Source organism: Zeus faber (assembly GCF_960531495.2).
Source record: "Zeus faber genome assembly, chromosome: 6".
Taxonomy (NCBI): domain Eukaryota; kingdom Metazoa; phylum Chordata; class Actinopteri; order Zeiformes; family Zeidae; genus Zeus; species Zeus faber.
In genome coordinates this window covers 13,394,921-13,414,431 of record NC_137201.1, presented here as the reverse complement: position 1 = coordinate 13,414,431, position 19,511 = coordinate 13,394,921, and the positions used below count along the sequence as shown (strand labels likewise).

The window sequence follows — 19,511 nt, the reverse complement described above, 5'->3', positions numbered from 1 at the left end:
CGTCACAAATGTGAATATTGAGAATCGTACCCACACACATCAATTATACCCAATGACAAAAGTGATGGCAAAATACACACGTCCATGTATTAGAATGCCGTTATCAAGTTCCCAGTCATTGATTTACAAATTAGAAGTCACAAATTAAACTTTATCGTCGACCCGAAGCCTCACGCTAACTAAAACTCCGCCACGAAACACCCGTTAAACCTAATTTGTCCGCTAAAACATGTACCATCATTGGCTGTAGTAATACAGTGGTACCTCGACTTACGACTGCATCTACTTACGACTAATCCAAGATACGAGTATTGATAGTCGCGAAAATTTGTATCGACTTGCGACCGACTGCTCCAAGATACGACCGTGGAAATTTGCAGTTGGCGCATCGGTGGCCAGTCAGCAGCCAGTCAGTAGGCGACCTACATCGTGTGTGCGCGTAGTTCGTGGCTTATCAATATTTTTTTCATATTTACAGTGTTTGTGCTGTGCATTTTGTTTATTTTCACCCTACATGATTTCTTAATTTATATGGGAAAAATTGCTTCAACATATGACTGTTTAAACATACGACTGTTCTTATAGAACGAATTACAGTCGTAAGTTGAGGTACCACTGTATTACAAAATAATGACACTACACCTCGTTGTTTCACATACCATATTTGCATCTTTATTTTGTCATAATTAATAGTATTTCATAAGTTTGTGTCTTTCCTTAATTACTTTATCTTACATGTTTAGTTTTTGCTCCGGAGCCATCTTGCACGCACTGATCAAGGCCTGCAATCTTCTGATCCGAAGTCATATGTGCGCTGCTGGCTCTCCACCTAATAATGGGTCTTAATGACTGAGAGGGTTGGCGTAAGTACATACGAGCTCCTCCAGTAACTTGATCCAAGCGCGATTTAATGCTGGACACAAATAGCACATGCAGGGCCATTTAGTGGCTGTGGTTTTGAGAATTGCGGTGTTCTTTTTATTTTTTTTTACTCTGTCATTTTTCTAAATTACACATTTATCTGATGGCCAGTGAAAGAATATAATGCATAAAAATAGATTTATGGTGGGATTTGTTATTGGCAACGCAATGGTGACAGAAGAAAAAGCAGGATATTCTGGCTTTTTCTTCACCAGGATCCTTCAAACTAGTGCATGTGTTTCTCGTGTTTGTTGGATTTAGTGTGTGGCGGTAGTGTATAGAGCACATTTTGTATATTCTGTATATATTAAATATTTTCTTTATATATTTTATATACAGTATTTAGTGATTAAATACTTGCATACATACATACTGTCTGTAATTTGCAGCATTCTTTGATTTTGTACCAAACTTAAAATCGACAAATCTCTTGTTTATCAAAATGTACTTGGCCCAATAAACAGATTCTTATTCTTAAGTCATAGTCTAGAGCGGCCACCAGGGGTGCTGTGAGCTACTGCAGAGGATCGTGGAATGTAAAGTAAAACCATTTTAGCTTTCATTGCCGCGATTTTCTGATTTTGGAAAGCGCTGATTCAATCAATTGAAATGACGATTGGAATATTTCAAACATGAAACTGTATCATGGAAATACGGAATCCTGTCAGCAATTTCCTTGCCATATCAATATTTTTAATGCATCCGATGTGAATGTATTCAAATTTAAAACGCATGGGTTTAAATTTCATTCTGATGAGCTAGTAATAAAAATGGGATACTTGTTTCGCTTTTTCTCTTTTGAATGGTCTAGTAAATTTAAGGTTGAGCAAGAATAGGGTTATTGGGCCATACACTCATTATGAGTTTCATTCATAGATACAATTAGCTGGATATAATAGCAGCGTTTGCGTGGCTGTGTACCCAATGTACCCATCAGCCAATGCGGTGGGTACATTGGTAACAGGGAGCCCCACCAATCAGAGACGTCGCAGTTATACTTAGGATTATGGGTAGTGTTGTCTCATGACATGACGAATAAAACATGTTTTTTTCTCAAATCAAGTTTGATATCATACGGACTTGTGGCTTCTAAAAGAGCAAAACTGAATTATTTTATTTATGCGTAAATATAAGGTAGTTATTTATAGACATTTTAAACCCTAATGCTAAACCTTAACTCTATAAACTACACAAATTCCGAGACCATTTTGTAACGCATCTTGATGCAATTGCCTCATGGGTAAAAAAGTTGTATTATTAAAAACCTAAAAAGAAACAGATTTGAAAACAACATGCATGTGTTACCAGGGGTTTATTTAGTCGAGGAATATACCTGCGTTTTCCGAATTTACATATGTAATTTTCAAAGCCGTGAATTATATGTTAGGTCATTTTAAGTGGCGCGCCTATTAGCACGACCACCCATTAAAAAGTATTATTTACTACCTTATTTTGGTAGCGTTTTAAATTACTGTGCTATCTGGCTTCAAAGGTGATATCTGGTCAGCATATCAGTTTAGGGTCCACATATATATACACTACTCACAAAAAGTTAGGGATATTCGGCTTTCGGGTGAAATTTCAGGATGAACCTAAAATGCACTATAACCTTTACAGGTGAACTTAATTTGACCTTCTCTAAACTTTTGAATGCACATGTCCAACTGTTCAATGTTTCAGTACTTTTTGCACAACTTGCTGTTCTCTAACAAGGAGCTGAACGGCAAAATTCACAACAGGTGTTTGATCCATGAATCAACCAATACATTTCTTGGTTCAATTAGAATTGGTATTTAAACAGTCCTCTTCATCATGCTGTTCACATTTTGACATCATGAGACCAAGATGACACCTAACAACTGATCAACAGTACCTCGCCTTTGTGAGGCTTCAAACAGGATGTTCTCAGAGGGAAGTGGCCACTGAGCTTAGAGTGTCACAGAGTGTCATCAGCAGGTTGCAACAGAGATACAGAGAGACTGGAAGAGTCACAGAAAGGCATAGAAGTGGACGTCCTTTGGCCACATCCCACACTGATGGGCGCTTCATTTTGAACAGTGCCCTGCGGAACCGGATGATGAATGCCACTCAACTCCAGGCACATTTAAGGGAGGTGAGAGGCACCCAAGTGTCACGTCAGACCATTCGAAACCGTTTACATCAGCGTGGTCTGCGTGCTAGACGACCTGCAAGGGTACCTGACCACACCACCAGGCACAGGCATCATCGTCTTGCATGGGCCAGGGAGCATTGACCCTGGACGAGGGACCAGTGGCCTCAGAGCTGTTCTCTGTTGAAAGTCGATTCACGTTGAGCAGAAATGATGGCCGCCAACGATGTTGGAGATGTCAAGGAGAGCGCTATGCATCAGCCACTGTTGTCACCAGACGAGCCTTTGGTGGTGGTGGTGTTACAGTGTGGGCAGGTGTGACTAGTCAATACAGAACTGCCCTACACTTTGTGTATGGTACAGTGACAAGCCCATACTACCTGAATAACATCATTAATCCCCTGCATGAACAACACAGGCCTAATTTCATTTTCATGGATGACAATGCTCCAGCTCATCAAGGTCACATCATTATTGAACAGCTGCTGGAGACTGGGGTACCTCAAATGGAGTGGCCTGCACTTTCTCCAGACCTGAATTCCATAGAAAACCTTTGGGATCAGCTGAGTTGCCGTGTAGAGGCTCGTAATTCTGTACCCCAGAACCTCAATGACCTGAGGGCCGCCCTTCAAGAAGAGTGGGGGGCCATGCCTCAGCAGACAATAAGTCGACTTGTGAACAGCATGAGACGTCGTTGTCAAGCTGTTATTGATCCTCAAGGCCACATGACAAGTTATTGAGACATTGACATTTTTTGTTGTGGTATACCCACCACTGTTGTTGGCTTTTGTTTCAATAAATTGTTTGAGATGAGGAAATCACCATTGCATGCTTCTACTTAAATGCCCTACTTTCATGATATAATATCACTGTACCATGAACTTTTAACGTTTTCCATAAATTTCACCCGAAAGCCAAATATCCCTAACTTTTTGTGAGTAGTGTATATACATGTACTCAATTAACGACCGAGTTCTGGTCCAGGTCGTTTAGCAAATTGGTCGATAAGCGAGGCCTGTTTTATTTCACAGTAAGGGGCATGGTGATTGCGAACGCTAGTGTAGTGAATACTGACAGACTGCGGGAACAAGACTGAGACTGAGAATGGTGATGAGGGATGAGATGCTTGACGCAGAGACGCTGAGACGGCGCGCGCACGCCACAGTATTGCGATACCGACTAGTCAGAAAGCTGGTCTAAGTCAGAATGGTCGTTCAACAGGTAGGTTGATAAGTGAGGAGTACCTGTATACTGCCTCCCGAACGGTACTCGAGCCGGTGATTCACACTCGTGGGATCGGAGATCTGAAGTAAGCGTGGAAATACGAGTATCTTGTTGTGGATACTTCCCAAGAAAAGTAAGAAAAGAGGAGGAAGTGGAAGTCGAACCCCAATATATACCTGTGTGGACAAGATGGTACCGTGGCGTGGTCAATTCCTCTGCCTTTCAGGCATGAATGCAGAGCGTTTTGACTGCACTACGTGATCCGACGATCAGTCCCATGAGTAATAGATTGCGGGCCCTGTGATAGGGAATCTAAGGAGCTTGTGAAAAGTGGCCAATTCCTGAGTCCTAATCAAGGTTACCAAAGTGCCAAATCACTGTTAAAAAAACATTTTGGCAAATAATGAGGAAGTTGCTGTGCAAACTTAGGGAATGATGGAGAGCTGCAGCCTGTGAGCTATAGAGGCAAAGAGGTTACAAAGTTATGTTTCCAAAACTGGTTAATTTAATTGAATACAAGTAAAAATACTGTCAGATTTGGAGATATTCAAGACTCGAGAGTTGACACTGGCAAAAGGAGTTTAAAGGTCAAAAGTCAGATGTGTAATGGAAGCAGTATTTCTACTGTGGCAGCTGTTAATACTGCTGTGGAACCAGAACAACCAAAAGGAAGTAGCGTTCCACTTGGCAATTCCAAGAAATTCTGTTTATGCTGTGGAACAGCACACGGCTCATCTGCAATGTGTGAAATTCCAAGCACCCAAGCATTCTCCATAAGAAAAGGAGAAAAGGAGAACAAAATGTTTAGAGAAAAGTAGACTATTCAGCACTTTTCAGCAACAGGAAGTGCCAGTGAGCAGTACTCTTATAACTATGCAATCATGCGGGCATACAGGGTCCGGAGAAGAGGATAAATGTGTCCTTTCAATTGTGCCTGTACAGGTGAAATCACAAAAGGGTGATAACATGGTGCAGACATATGCATTCTTAGACCCAGGAAGTACAGCTACTTTTTGCACTGAGAATTTATTGAAGCAGTTGAATTTGACAGGAACCCGAAAGGGAATATTACTTCGCACATTGGGACAAAACAAAGTTGAGACTTGTGATGCATTTAAAGGATTAGAACTCTGCAAGCTTGATGGTGATCAATTTCTTCCCCTCCCAGAAGTCAACACACTAAAGTCAATGCCTGTGTCTAAGAATTCTCCTAAATGCTCCTTAAAAGGAAGAAGTAAGGAAATAGCCATAACTGGACAAAATCCAAATTAAGGAAATTGACACAGATGAGGATCTGTTGATTGGTACCAATGCTCCACATCTCATGGAACCTCTGGAGGTTATAAACAGTCGTGGCAATGGCCCATATGGAGTGAGAACTGAATTAGGATGGGTCGTTAATGGGCCTCTGAGAAGTGGAAGTTTTCAAACCTGGAAAAAGGGAACGCTGTTCAAGGTAACAGTGATATTTCCATGTTGAAAGTAGGAGGCAGATTCAGTTAAGCAGCCATGCCTGAAGAAGTTAAACACCCTGTGATTCTATCAAAAGATCAACTTGTTTCCATATTCCTTTTACAACATATTCATAGACTCATGGGACATGCTGGAAGAAATCATATGTAAAACCGTCACTTTGGTCACTGTGATGGCTGCTGGGCTGGCTGCTTTTGGTCATTGTGTTGGCTGTGGCTATGGTCACTCGAAGTCTATGGGTGGTGCTTAATCAGTGAATTTTTCCAAAATGTGTAAAGCCTAATGTGTAAGGCTCAAGTTTTCTCTTCTTTCTTGTCTTGTAAAGTCTCTTGTCCCAAACAGTCATTAAAAGACAAAATTCATCAGTAAAGACTGAGGTCAAGTTTCAACACGTATTTGCCCAGTGTGGAGGAGTATGGCCCATCAACTTATTTGTATCAATTCTTCCCTAGAAGTTATCCACTGTTTACTTAGAGTCCCCGATGAGCCCAATCAGCCTGTACCAGAGTTTGGTCGTCTATTAGAATTCTTCCTCCTTTTAATTCTCAACAGCGCCATCCATCATTACTAAGGTTGATCTGCGTAGCGCCAACAACATAAGTGCTGACAACCAATAATGCCAGCTCAAGCTTCCAGTGGACATTGGACCAAGCTTTAACCAATTTCAAGCAGCACCTTGTTTTCCATGAGCCAGGAAATTCTTTCCTTCACTGTTGCCTGTACTACATGTACCCAAAACAAGCCTTTGCGCCAGAATCTTCCTGATCTCCTCTGCCAGAATAGTTAAATCCATATTTTGATTATGAGGATGATTTCATGCCTTCTCAATGCCTTCTCATCTACATTTAGAATACATTTATTGAGGTTATGTTGGAATTGTAACATTTTCATAGTTTAGCCATCATTACTTCGGGACTTCGAATCAAATCGTAAAATGTGTTATTTTCTTCTGAGTTGATAGTTTGGTAAAAAACTTGTGGTTCTTCATCAATAGCTTTTGTATATAATTTAAGAGAAGAAGTCTCCTAAATATCATGCTTTTAGGTTGAAAACTTGAAATATGAAACTGACACGAAATCCCAAGCACCATTTTATAGTAATGTGACAGAGTTGGAACATTTTATTTTATCGCTATTGCTTTGCAAAAAACACCCACAGTAGAAACATATCGTTATTATATTTGATTACTACATTGCCCATCAGATTCATTTGAATAAACAAAACATTTAAAGGTAACACTCCAGAGCATTTAAGATCATGAAAAGAATAAATCATTTTATATGAAGCCTGGCTCGACTTTATGTTCTTTCCTACTGATGTGTAACTTTATAAGGTGAGTTCTTCTTGGGAAAACATTTCTTTAAAATTGTATTTGTAGGACATTCAACATTGTATTAATTACAGGATTTCTGCTGCATCTTTTTCTGTGTTTGTGTGTGTGTGTGTGTGTGTGTGTGTGTGTGTGTGTGTGTGTGTGTGTGTGTGTGTGTGTGTGTGTGTGTGTGTGTGTGTGTGTGTGTGTGTGTGTGTGTGTGCACATGTGGTAAAGTAGTGCCCATTATTCACAACGATACACTATTCTCCACCTCAGCAGGCTTCAGGTAATTGTAGGGGAGCTTGAGATTTGAGTTCCTCTTTGAAATAGTGTCATTGATGTCAGAAAGTTCTGCTTGGAAATTTTTGATAATCTGCCTGGTTTTCAGCTCATCAAAACGTTCTTCAGGGTATGACCCAAGAGGGACCTGAAAGCACAAGGAACATTCCATCATGAATATTTAAAATGACCACCTTTTGAACTTTTAAACAGTAACTCTCAGTCAGGCAATAAGAGTTTGAGGCATATATTAAAAAAAAATCAAAATACTCTCAAACAGGACACATGTTATGGCCATGTCAAACACTGAATAACTTTTAGGGCCCCATTTTTTAATTCCTTTCACATGAATGTGGTAGAACGCTTGGCCCTAACTCTACTACTCTTGTTTTTTGTATGATAAAATAAGAAGATAATTCGATTAAAGGGTCTTGGGGATGTTTATTTGTACTGTTATGTTTTTTGTTGAATCTATGCCAAATATATTAAACTCCAAACTCACCAAGTCAGCATATTTCTTGCTCAGGATCCATGTTGCTACTATATGCCCAACTGTGTCCATTACAACTGGTAAAGTCTCCAAGATGGTCTTCATGGTCGCCTGCCCCTTACTTGTTGCAGGAGGCTTACGTAGCATGAGGGGATTATTGGGGAACCAGCTGCTAAAGTCAAACTACAAGAGAGATTGTTAGGATGTGGTTCATCTATGCCTGGGTACTCGACACTGGAATAACTTAGAACAGTAAAGTCATGGTGATGACATGTAATAGGAGGAAAGAACATCTTGGATATATAAGGAGGTCGGAAAGATCGATTTGTCAGTCAGGCTCTGGAGCCCCACTCACTGTTTATTGTTTACTTGACTCTCAGATACACAATAAACTTTTTCGCATCAGACCCTGCTCGATTCCAGTGTTTAGTTCTTCCAAGTTTTTGAGGCCAGAACAGATAGAAACATTGTCCAGAGATCCAGACTTTTTACTGGTACAGGTCTGGACCTTCTTGGTCACGATTTCCTTGTGGGTAAGTTTACTTTTGTCGCCTCTATGTATTTTGATATACTTGATCAACAGGAATTGATTGCATTTACTGTGTAATTTTCTTGGCCAAACACGTCACACTCTCACCTGCCCGCTATTCACCGCAGCATGTTGAGCGGATGCTGTGAAGATCACCATTGTGATGAACTTTACGACCTCCTCTGCTGTGTTGAAGAATTCTGGGATTCCTGTACATAAAAGGTCTCACTTTTCACCTTTTGGTAAGATTAACATTATGAAATGAAAAACAGTATTGGGCCTTTGCAATGTTATGACAACAGAGCATAACAGCATGTACCTGAGGAGCAGTTGCCCATGAAACCCTTTGTAAAGATGTCATTGATCCACCTCTGGAGCTCAGGGTCTTTGGAAATCTCATGATCTGTAGGGTAATAGTGCTCCACCATGGCCTTGACAAAGCTTAAGAGAAATGGAGAGGTTGTTGTCCATCATGCCATACAACTAAATGCATAAACTAACATTAGGCTATGAAGTGAGATCTCCTGGATGTCTCCTCAGTTTCATCCATACTATGCTTTCTGCTGTCATCCTTAAATTTTTAAGCTGAAAATTCTATGAAGATTGTCACTTCACATCAGCAAACTATTTGGCCTTACAGGGCCCACAATTCGTGTTTTTATGTGGGCCGTGTTGGAAGGCGGTCACTTCATCACCTTGTGTGCTCAAAGTTTAAAGTCTAGTTGGAACCTGTAGATGGCGTTCCATAGCTTCAATCCATCATCCCTGTAGTAAAAGTTGGGTATTTCCTCCAGACCCCTCTCGGCAATGTTGTCAGGCAGACAGAGGGAGCTAAAAGTAGTCACAGAGAGGGACCGCCTCATGATCTCACAAAGCCCCTCCTCTCCAATTGTGATCTGAAATTGACAAAGGATTATAAGTTATTTCAGTTCACCAAATCAACAAATTATTTAAATTTGCAGTTAAGAATAAAAATAAATACCTGAGTTAAAAGTCCGTGTGGTCCTAAAAGTTTCTCACGAGCAGCGGTGTTTATTTGCAGAGTGTAGCGGAAGTGGGGAATCAGCAACTATGTATAGAAAATAAGTAGAAACATTGAGCAAGACTGATTCATAGATGGCATTTTGGTTTAAATAAGACTACAACTGACTTTTGATCTTGAACTTTTGTTCACATACCTTGTAAAGGGGGTGAATCACCGGGAAGTTACGAAGGGTAGCGAGTGCAAAAACCTCGGCCAGAAAATGAGTCTTCATCAAATGAGCGACAACCTGGTGGTGGATGGTATCTGCGTTTTTCACAAACATTTTGGCCAGGAGCCAGTCGGGCTCTGCATCACTTGGGAGAAAAATGGGGTTCTGTTCTGAAGGCTGCTGGCCCAGCTGTATAAGACCAGACATGATGGTGGAAAAAACACAGTAAAAGTAAAGAAAAGCTGTGATATTAATAAATTCTGCCCCTCATATCAACTATAACCGTTTTTAACTGATCCGTGACCCGTGACCTGTCCTAACTGGTGGATCAGGACCCACTAGTTGGGAACCTCCAAACTATGCTTTGTGCATGCATTTGTGCAGTACCTGAATAGCGATGGGTTTCAGCTGATTCTCTGAGTTCAGGTAGAACAAGCAGAGGGCAGGAGTGAAGTGCTGCGGTTCTCCCAAAATGACCCGTGTAGGCACTCCCTCCATTAGCTTGTAGTCACAAAGGAAAATGTTCCCTTTCTGTATATGAAGCATAAACATGCAAAGCATATTTATCACATACATAAACATACGAGCATACATATATACAGTGTAATGTCATTCAACACACCCGGAGATTATGCACAATAAGTACAAAACTGACACAATAGCTCACTAATTACAAACTAACTAAACTCACTGATTCCTAAAATGTGATGCAGTTAGTAAATAGAATAAAATAAGAGTAAAAGGGAATATACTGCGTGGGAATACAAAATAGAAATAAGAAGACTAATATGTATACAGATATGTGCAGTAAAGTGGCATGTGAATGAAGGAAGGTAGTGTGTGTGGAGATAACACAGTAAAGTACACAATAGCACGGCACAGCACTACAGTAACACCAAACACAACAGAAATACGGCACAGTATGCACATAACCCAGTACTGTGATACAGTATGCAATGCAGTATGCAACATACAGTACAATAAGGCAGTTGGGCCTATGTGAGTGTCTCGGTGAGGGCCACTGGTCAGTTCAGCATTGACAGTCCTTATGGCTTGCGGGAAGAAACTCTGTCTCACTCTGGAACAGTCCATAGTTGGGGTGGTGAGGACCCTTCATGATCCTCCTGCAGTCCTGCAGGAAGGGGAAGGTAGTCCCAGTGGTGTGTTCAACTGAACGCACCACCCTCTGCAGGGCCCACCTGTCATGAGCAGTACAGTTCCCAAACCAGCCAGTGATCTCTTGAACTTGAACAAGGATTTTCAGCTGCCTGCGGTGGTACAGACGCTGCCTCACCTTTCTTACCAGAGTGTCTGTGTGTATTGTCCATGTTATGTCCTCTGTGATGTGGACTCCAAGGTACTTGAAGCTGCTGACCCTGTTGACAGAAGTCCCACTAATCACCAACGGCGCATGCGTCCTCGGTTGTAATCCGGTCAGAGCAGCCCCCCCGCCCCCCAAGTGGTACCCCAGATAGCGTACCTCCTTCTGCTTAACCCCGCACTTCTTTGGGTTGGCAGTGGCCCCCAGCCCCATCCCTCTCAATCGTTGCTGTGGCCAGTGCGAAGGGCACACCTTCCCTCCATTCTTTTATTCGTGGACCCCCCCCCCCCCCCGTCTGTGCATTTTACTTTATAATCGACCTCCCCCACGCGTCATGTAACCACGAAGAGCCCTTGCCAGTTCGCCAGTAATTTTGAGCTGGACATAGGGAGCACTACTAACACCTTGTCTCCTGGTGAGAATTGTCTTGACTGAGCCCCCCTGTCATACAGGTGGCGCTGACATTCCTGGGCCTGGAGCAAGTTCTCCTGTGTTCCTGCCCTAACAAGTATAGCTTTGCTCTCGTCGTTTTTACTGGTGCTGGGACCTTCCTGCCAGTTTTCCTTAAATAGGGCGAGCACTCTACAAGGTCTCCTGCCAAACAGTTGCTCAAAGGGGTAAAACCCCATGGAGGACTGGGGAACCCCCCCCCCACTGCAAACAACTGGGGGTTCAGCCACGTGTCCCAATTTCGGCTGTCATCGTGTAGAAACTTCCAAATCATGTTTTTCACCGTTTTGTTGAAGCGGAGTCCCTCCGTTGATTCGCCCGAGCCTCAGCAGCTGGGTAGCCCCAGGATGGGAGCCTTACCGCCTGTCTGCAACGGGGGCTTGACCATGCCCCCTTGGCCCGCCACACTGATGTTCAGGAGAAGGCTGTTGTCCTGGCACAGGAGTGGCAGGTCAGCCACCTCATGGTAGGTCTTCTCATCGTGGTCGTCAGTGATCAGGCCCACCACGACAGTGTCGTCAGCAAACTTGTTGATGGTGCTGGAGCTGAGCATGGCCACACAGTCATGTGTGTACAGGGAGTACATGGGGTGCTGAGGATGCAGCCCTGGGGGATCCTGTGTTCAGGTGAGGGTGCTAGCTAGTTAGCATAGGTCTTCAGTACTTGCCCAGATATTCCATCTTGGCCCGCAGCTTTCCTGGTGTTCCCACGCATCAGAGCCATCCTGACGTCATGCTCAGACACAAGAGTGCGCCCACGTCCCCAGGTGTGTAACTCCAATTAGCTGGCGATATAGTGGTGTTGCTGAAACTGCTTTTATAGTGGGTAACAGTTCCGCAGCCCCTGCCACAAGTGTCTAGTGTCCCGTTGCTCCATCTATAGCTCCACTGTGTCTCTGTATGTCCGTTTAGTGTCCTATACCGCCCTCCACAGTTTGTATGATGCTGCTTTGTAATTTTCCATGTTTCCGGATACAAGAAGTGTGAGCATTCAGAGCTGGATTTATTAGTTCAAGTTCAAGTTCAAGTTCAAGTTCAAGAGATTCTTTTTCACATACATACACATACAGTCGTACATATACAGTATGCAGTGAAATGTCATGACACCCGGTGATTACGCACAAACTCTATAAGCTCGAAAAATACTCAAATGTGCGTAATCGACACGCGGTGCTAACCCATGGTTTCTGGTTCAGAAATATCCGAACTTTCACTGTGGGAACGATGCTGTCCGCTAAGGTAGTTATGAAGCTCATGGCTAGTTCCATAAACTCGCTGACGTCACAGGAACATGTCCCAGAGCATCCTGAAGCGTGGCCTCTGATTTGTCCGACCACCGCCTCACGTTACTCATCACTACCCTTCTACGTCAATGCACGGCCAGGAAGTAACGAGCTGGCAGCGTGATCAGATTTCCTGAAAGCAGGGAGCGAGACTGTCTCGTATCTGCTCTTGTACGGAGTGTAGCAGTGGTCCAAAGTTCTAACTTCCCTGGAAGTACATGTGACATGTTGGTGAAAATTAGGCGGAACTTTTTAAAGGTTCGCCCTGTTAAAATCTCCAGCCACCAACACAGCCGCAAAGGGATGTTTGTTTCGAAGTCCGCACAACACATTATATAGGTCCAATAGTGCTGTGTCTGTGTTGACCTGCGGTGCAATATAAACGGCTGTGATAATGACTGTGCTGAATACTCAGCTGCTCCAGATTCGGCAAGCAGGAAGGGGAGAGAGTCTTGATGTTATTGGGCTTACACAAGATGCTGTTAGTCATGATGCAGACACCTCCACCTTTGGATTTCCCTGACTCCCCCGATCTTTCGGCGTGGAACACGGAAAAGACCTCAAAGAATTTTTTTATATCCACGAGCATCGCAGTCTTAGATGATCACTGCCAAGGAGTTTCTGAGGGACATGGCGTTGTTAAGTGAAAAAAAATACTAAAATGTGTGTAATCGACAGGAAGCACTCGCGCAGGCGACCACAAGAGGCGGTGCCACAATCGCATTACTGCAAAACATTTATGATTCGGAAAAATATTTATGTCTCATTATACATTGAACATTCTTCAGAAAAACTTACCTCAAATATATTAATTGAGGTGAAAAGCTAAGTGTGAGGTGAAACAACAGAGACAAGGTAGACAATCAATAACGGATGCAATCAAATATACATCAACCAGCCACAACATTAAAACCACTGACAGATGAAGTGAATAACATGGGTCACCTCATTCCAATGCCACCTGTCAAGGGTTGGAATATATTAGACAGCAAGTAAACAGTCAGTTCTTGAAGTTTATGTGTTCGAAGCAGGAAAATGGGCAAGTATAAGGTTCCGAGGGACTTTGACAAGGGTCAAATTGTGATGGCTGGGCGACTGGGTCAGAGCACCTCCAAAACGACAGGTCTTGTGGGGTTTTCCAGTGTATGCAGTCGTTAGTACCTACCAAAAGTGCAGTGCATTGCAGCGTGCTGTGTATGGGGCTGTGTAGTCACAGATCGGTCAGAGTATTAGTGTTTAATATAAGTGTTTTTTTATCGGTGGTTTTAATATTATAGCTCATCGGTGTATAAAATGACATCATATCATTCTCCTGTATATGGGTTACCTTGACTGAGGCTCAGTGTCAATATTTCCGACCAACGTATTTTCCTCATACCTTCATTTCCTTATGTAAGCAGCTACCATCCTCCAGAAACGGCTGTATCATCTCCTCAGTAACGACAAAATTAGAGGGAAGTTCTGAGCATCTTTGGATGACAGTGGGATTCACGCCGTTGAGAAACTGGTATCCATAAAAGTCGTCTTCCATCCAGTGCTCCATTACATAATCTTTAGGGATTATAACAAATATGTTGATTAAAGAGAATATCTTAAAGATGTTTGAAATAATTTTTCTTCTGCAAATTTAACAAATATTATCCATTAAACGTTGAGAATCAGTATGTTGTGTGTTACCAGCAATAGGTGATTTTTGGAACCAGAGGACTTTCTTCATGTGCTCAAGGCTTTCCCATTGATCCTTACATGTTCTCATTCCTTGTAGATCGAGTACAGCTAAACTGCAGGCAAAGCAGGGAAAAACACCTTAAAATACACATAGTAACTATGTCATCAATTATTTTCAGAAAAAAGCAAGATAGAGGAAAATTCTTTCAAATTCCCGTTGGAATGAGTTTTACAAATAGTTTTAGACTTCATCGCTTAGTTAATATTTCTTGAATAGGTTATTAACATAAGATAAAAAAAAGGAACCTATGTGAGAGATACAGTGATTATGTAATTATATACTTAAAGCATTTGTGTGTTTTCTACTTTATTATCTAAATTATACTTACGCCATATTGGAGGAATATACAAATTCAATTCCTTTGGACTTTGAGAAGCAATGTTCAGCCGGAAGCTCTGACTGGTCTTTGAAACAGGAGATGTAAAAAAGCCCATCAGCCATTTCGCTCCACCTATAAGAATTGTACACAATCATGTAAATATGAAGAATGTAAATATTTACCAGGGTTACTTCGACAATTGGTTTAGAGTTATTCCATGAAAGGAGTGCCATTTTGGTCCACAACATTTAATGAAGTCTATAAAACATAATGATCCGCAAACATTTTTGTCAAGCTAATAACTATTAATTTTATAAATGATATACACTATATTAACACACTCCATTAGAAAATGTTATTTAAAGTGAATATGTTCTTTCATAACTTTTTCAAAATACCTCTGTTAATTTTCATGACTATATATACAGTATAGTCATTGAAGTTGCATTACACATATGACAGAATAAAATATATATCACCATTACATTATAAATTATAATTATAATAATCATTATAAAATGGAAGTTACATCATTTAACCCTTCCGAGGTGCTCAATTCAAAACCTGTAAAATGATTATGTTAATTGCAATATTTTTATGGGGTCTGTCAAGAATAATCTATACACCCTGTCACCATAATAGATAGAGCATGTTTTAAATAAAGTATTTGTGATATTTATTAAAAGAAACATGTTATTTACTGTTATTTACTTCTAATTATTGGCTAATGAATTTTACATTGAGTATATTTTTTGTGTGTCATCCATTAGTTGAAATGGATGTCCAGGATAAAATGTTTCCAGCCTATTACCTTTGCACCAAGTGATGCTTTTGATTGAATTTTTTTTTTATGTTTTTATGTTTTCATAATGTTATATATTGTGATTTAATAATAATGTAGTCCCAGTGCAGTATGTATGCTCACGTACTGAAAAAGTTCTCTTCTTAGCTCCAACTCTTTTTTCCTGTGCTCAATCAGCAAAGGATGGTCATCATCATTAGCCTTCATTGCTGTATATACAACAAATAACATTCAAACATTGAATTTGGTCATTTTATTTTTGAAATTAAATCAAAAATCTGATAGAGAAGCAAGCAAACCTTTCCCCCCTCTGAGTTCCACATATTCTCCCCTGGACACCCATCGGTGACAGGGGAAAAGAACAACCTCATCCTCGGGTGTTGTCACTGTTATCTTGGCACAAAACCACTCATCCTCCGGCAGAACAATAGTGGGATCTTTCTCCACCTTGAGAAGAAGAAGACGACCCAGAGGGTTGGTTTTCACCACGTAGCTCCCTGTCTGAGAGGAGAGAAGGGGGAAAGTGGCGAGGATCTATTTTAGCAGAAGTTGTTTCCTGATATAAAGCACTGTGGATTGATCAACACTGCAGATAGTATTATTAGAACAGAAATACTACCAAATAACAAATGCATTTTCTTATTCATAAAACTGTTTGGAAACCTGTTATAAAATGGCCCGTGTTTTTGAGTATTCCAATCAAGACCTACGATGTTGTTGTTGAATTTTTAAATAGAACAATTTATATAGAAGAGCACATTCTGAGTTCTTACAGAGTGGTATTCTGTACTTACAGAGTAACAACGGGATAACAGTGGACACTTCAAAATGAATCCCACCCCCAGTTATTACTCTGTATTTACAGAGTTGTTACTCTGTTCTTACGGAGTCACAGAAGCAGTAACAACAGGATAACAGTGGACACTTTATAATCCGGCCTACCCCCTGTTGTTACTCTCTTCTAACAAACAAGGGGATAACACTGACACTTCATAATCTGGCCCACCCCCATTTATCTGTATTTACAGAATATGTACTCTTATATACATACAGAATGTATATTATTACTGTTTTGTTAGTTTTTCATCCTCGGGTGACAATACAATTAAGCCCTCCAGTGAGGTATTTTAGGCTTTCTACTCCAGCCTGTCCATTATGAGTTTCGGGTGAACATGCCTGGTAGAAACAAACTTTCCAGAGTACAAACCCATTTCTCGACTTGTTCTTATTCAAAAACATATGATAAAGTTGAAGACATAAGCATAATAAATCCTGAGTGTGGATGAGCTTGCCGGCCGAACTCATGTGCATAAAATATGATCGTCACAACTGCCATGAGCAAAGGGCAAAAGCATTTGGTCTAACGGGTAAGTGAAGGGAGATAACACTCGAAAGTGTGTCCTATGAAGTGTTACCAAATGTTTCGAGAACGTCTCACCTTGCCAGCTGAGAAATCCACGCCAAAGTTGTCCAACTCTGTGCGCTTGCTCCTCCCCTTTGTTCCAATCAAGGTCACATACACATAGTCAAATGTCCCTGCACATACTCTGTCACCTGTGGTCACCTCTAGTTTGTACTTAGCCATGGTAGAAATCTGGAAAAGATCTCCGGAGTCTGAAGCTCCTGAAAGCCTAAAGTGGCTTTTATAGTTATAGGTTGGCGGGTTGGTGCATGCAGAGAATGTCCTGGCTCGCAAGTCATTGGCATGAGGAGCTGCTGGAGGCATATCTTCATGCCTACAGTGATCAAGTCGAGTCATGTCAAGTCAATTTTGTTCATGAAGCACACTTAGCAGACGGACAATAACACAGAGAACAGAAGATAAAAAGTCATGCATGATATGCAGAAAGATTCAGAAGAGATTGAGGGCAAGGGATTTAACAGCGTGTGATTTAAAACAGCATACAATGTAGCAGACAGAGAATAACACAGAGAACAGAAGATAAAAAATGTGCATGATCCTCGATTTTAAAAAGATTTGAAGGGCAGGGAGAAACTGTATTTTTTTTAGTCTGGATTTTAAAGGGTCCAAAGGAGGGGCAATCCTAACGGGGAAGCGTAGGCTATTTCACAGCTTTGGAGCAGCAGCAGAAATAGTGGGATCACCCATTTCAACGGGTTTCGCGGAGTGAGTGAGTTGCAGTAGTCCAGCCGGGATGAAATGAGAGCACACATTACTTTCTCTAGATCATGGACAGAGAAAGGACTTTGTTTTTAGCTAACTGAGTAGGATAAAACTTCCCTTTACAGCAGAGTTGATCTGCCTGTTGAATTTGAAGGCAGAGTAGAACGACACAACAAGCTTTTCGTGTGTGGTTACGTGAGGGAAGATAGTGTTCCGTGGATGTACAGATAACAATAATGTTTTCAGGGGAGCAAAATAGAAAGATCCCAGTTTTACTGTCATTCTTATAAGAATTTTGTTTGTCTGTGTTTTGATGTACTTTTCACATTAACTTTTGTACAAGGTATGTGTACAAAACTGTATAAAAAAGTTAGCTCTCCAGTGAGAACCGAGCACTTCCTCTGTGGCACTCTGTTGTGTTGTTACACTGAAACTGCTCCTCTTGTACAAGATTAAATACTTTATTGGCCTAAAGTAAGAAGTAGGAAATTGTCTCAGATTTCCTCTGTAACGATTAGTCTGTCCACGAACAAGGTTTATAACAACTTAACTATACCAGTCATTAAACATAAAGTTTTCGGTCATCCAAGATTTCATGTTTTCAAGGCAGCCTAACAGGGGTTTCAGGGAGCATTTTCTTTGCATTTTTTTTTATTAGTGGAAGGTACAGCTTGGTATCGTCGGTGTAAATATGAAAAGATATGCAGAGTTTCCAGCTAATGGAATTGAGAGGGAGCTTGGACAAGGAAAATAGACTGAGACCTTGAATTGACCCTTGGGGGAACCCGCAGGTGAAGGGGGCAGAGGAGGACAAACAATCGCCAAGCTGAACTGAAAAGGTTCTATCTTGCAGATGCGAGGTCAAACATTTTAAGGCCGTTCCCTGAACGGCAACTCTATATTTGAGACATAAAATTAGGATTTCATGGGCGGCTTTGACAAAAGTGGCGCTGAGGTCCAGCAGTATTAAAATAGCATAGTCCCTAGAATCAATAGCTCAAAGTAAGTTATTTGTAACTTTAAACAGAACGGATTATGTGCTCTGACATGCTCTGAGAGCATACTGGAGCTTTTTTCTTTTTGATGAGGGGGCTGAACCACACTGTGTTTGACTACTGCTGCCAGTAATTTCCTTGATCAGGGGGTGTGAGGGAACAATATCGACGGAAGCAGGTTTTGGGTTTCAAATGGGAAACTATGTTGTACTGGGCCATTCACACCATTTTGGTGTGGACGGGAAGCCAAAACATGGAGTAAATACAAAGTTTTAAAAATATACCAATATACATGTGGAAGAGGCCTTAGTCTTTGTGTTCCCTCTCTCTGTGCTAGTTCGCCATTGTACCCTGTGTCAAGCACTCCATTCTTTTCCTTAGCTTCCTGTGCTCCTTGTATTTTCAGTTCCTTGCTCTATTTCCTGGACTTCGCCTTTTGTCTGCTCCCGGTCGGATTGTTTGCTCTGCTGACTGTCTACCTGCCTACCGATGCTGTTCAAGTAAAGCACGTTTTCTTTAATCAAAGATCCTGTATCTGAGTCGTGCATCCTCTTGCCTGTCTTTCCACGAGTCGTTCACCTAACTCGTGTATTTGTTTGTTTTCAATTAATAATATATTTGTAAAGGTTTAAACTTGATAATATGCTTGATGTTATGTTGGGGAAAAACCAAAGTGATCTATTCTATTCCATTCTATTCTATTCTATTCTGTGTTCCAGCGGCAAAATCAAACCCGCTCAAGTTCGCAGGGACGTCTGCTTACCGAAAATGATGTCACTCAGTCAAGTAATACAAATTCCTTAAATGGGAAATTTCAGATTTGTCCTGTCAGGGATGTGGTTGGAAGTCTAAAAGATAAAGAACCGCTGGGAATGACTAAACCTAATTTTCCATTTGAAAAGGAAGTTATTTTAAATTAAATGAAATTCTATCCAGATTTCATTAATTTTTTTT

At 41.2% G+C, this 19,511-nt stretch overlaps 1 protein-coding gene across 1 annotated transcript; it reads right to left on the bottom strand.

The window, feature by feature from the left end:
* Positions 1-6,833: 6,833 nt before the first annotated feature.
* Positions 6,834-17,109, bottom strand: LOC307232159 (hydroperoxide isomerase ALOXE3-like). Its single transcript, XM_080003061.1, has 14 exons — positions 16,876-17,109; positions 15,737-15,938; positions 15,565-15,646; positions 14,645-14,767; positions 14,265-14,368; positions 13,966-14,138; positions 9,922-10,065; positions 9,520-9,723; positions 9,324-9,410; positions 9,071-9,237; positions 8,661-8,782; positions 8,450-8,550; positions 7,825-7,995; positions 6,834-7,470 (listed from the first exon to the last, which is right to left on the bottom strand). Exons 1-14 carry the CDS (start codon positions 17,020-17,022, stop codon positions 7,291-7,293), a joined length of 2,007 nt encoding a protein of 668 aa, XP_079859187.1. The 5' UTR covers positions 17,023-17,109; the 3' UTR covers positions 6,834-7,290.
* Positions 17,110-19,511: the final 2,402 nt, after the last annotated feature.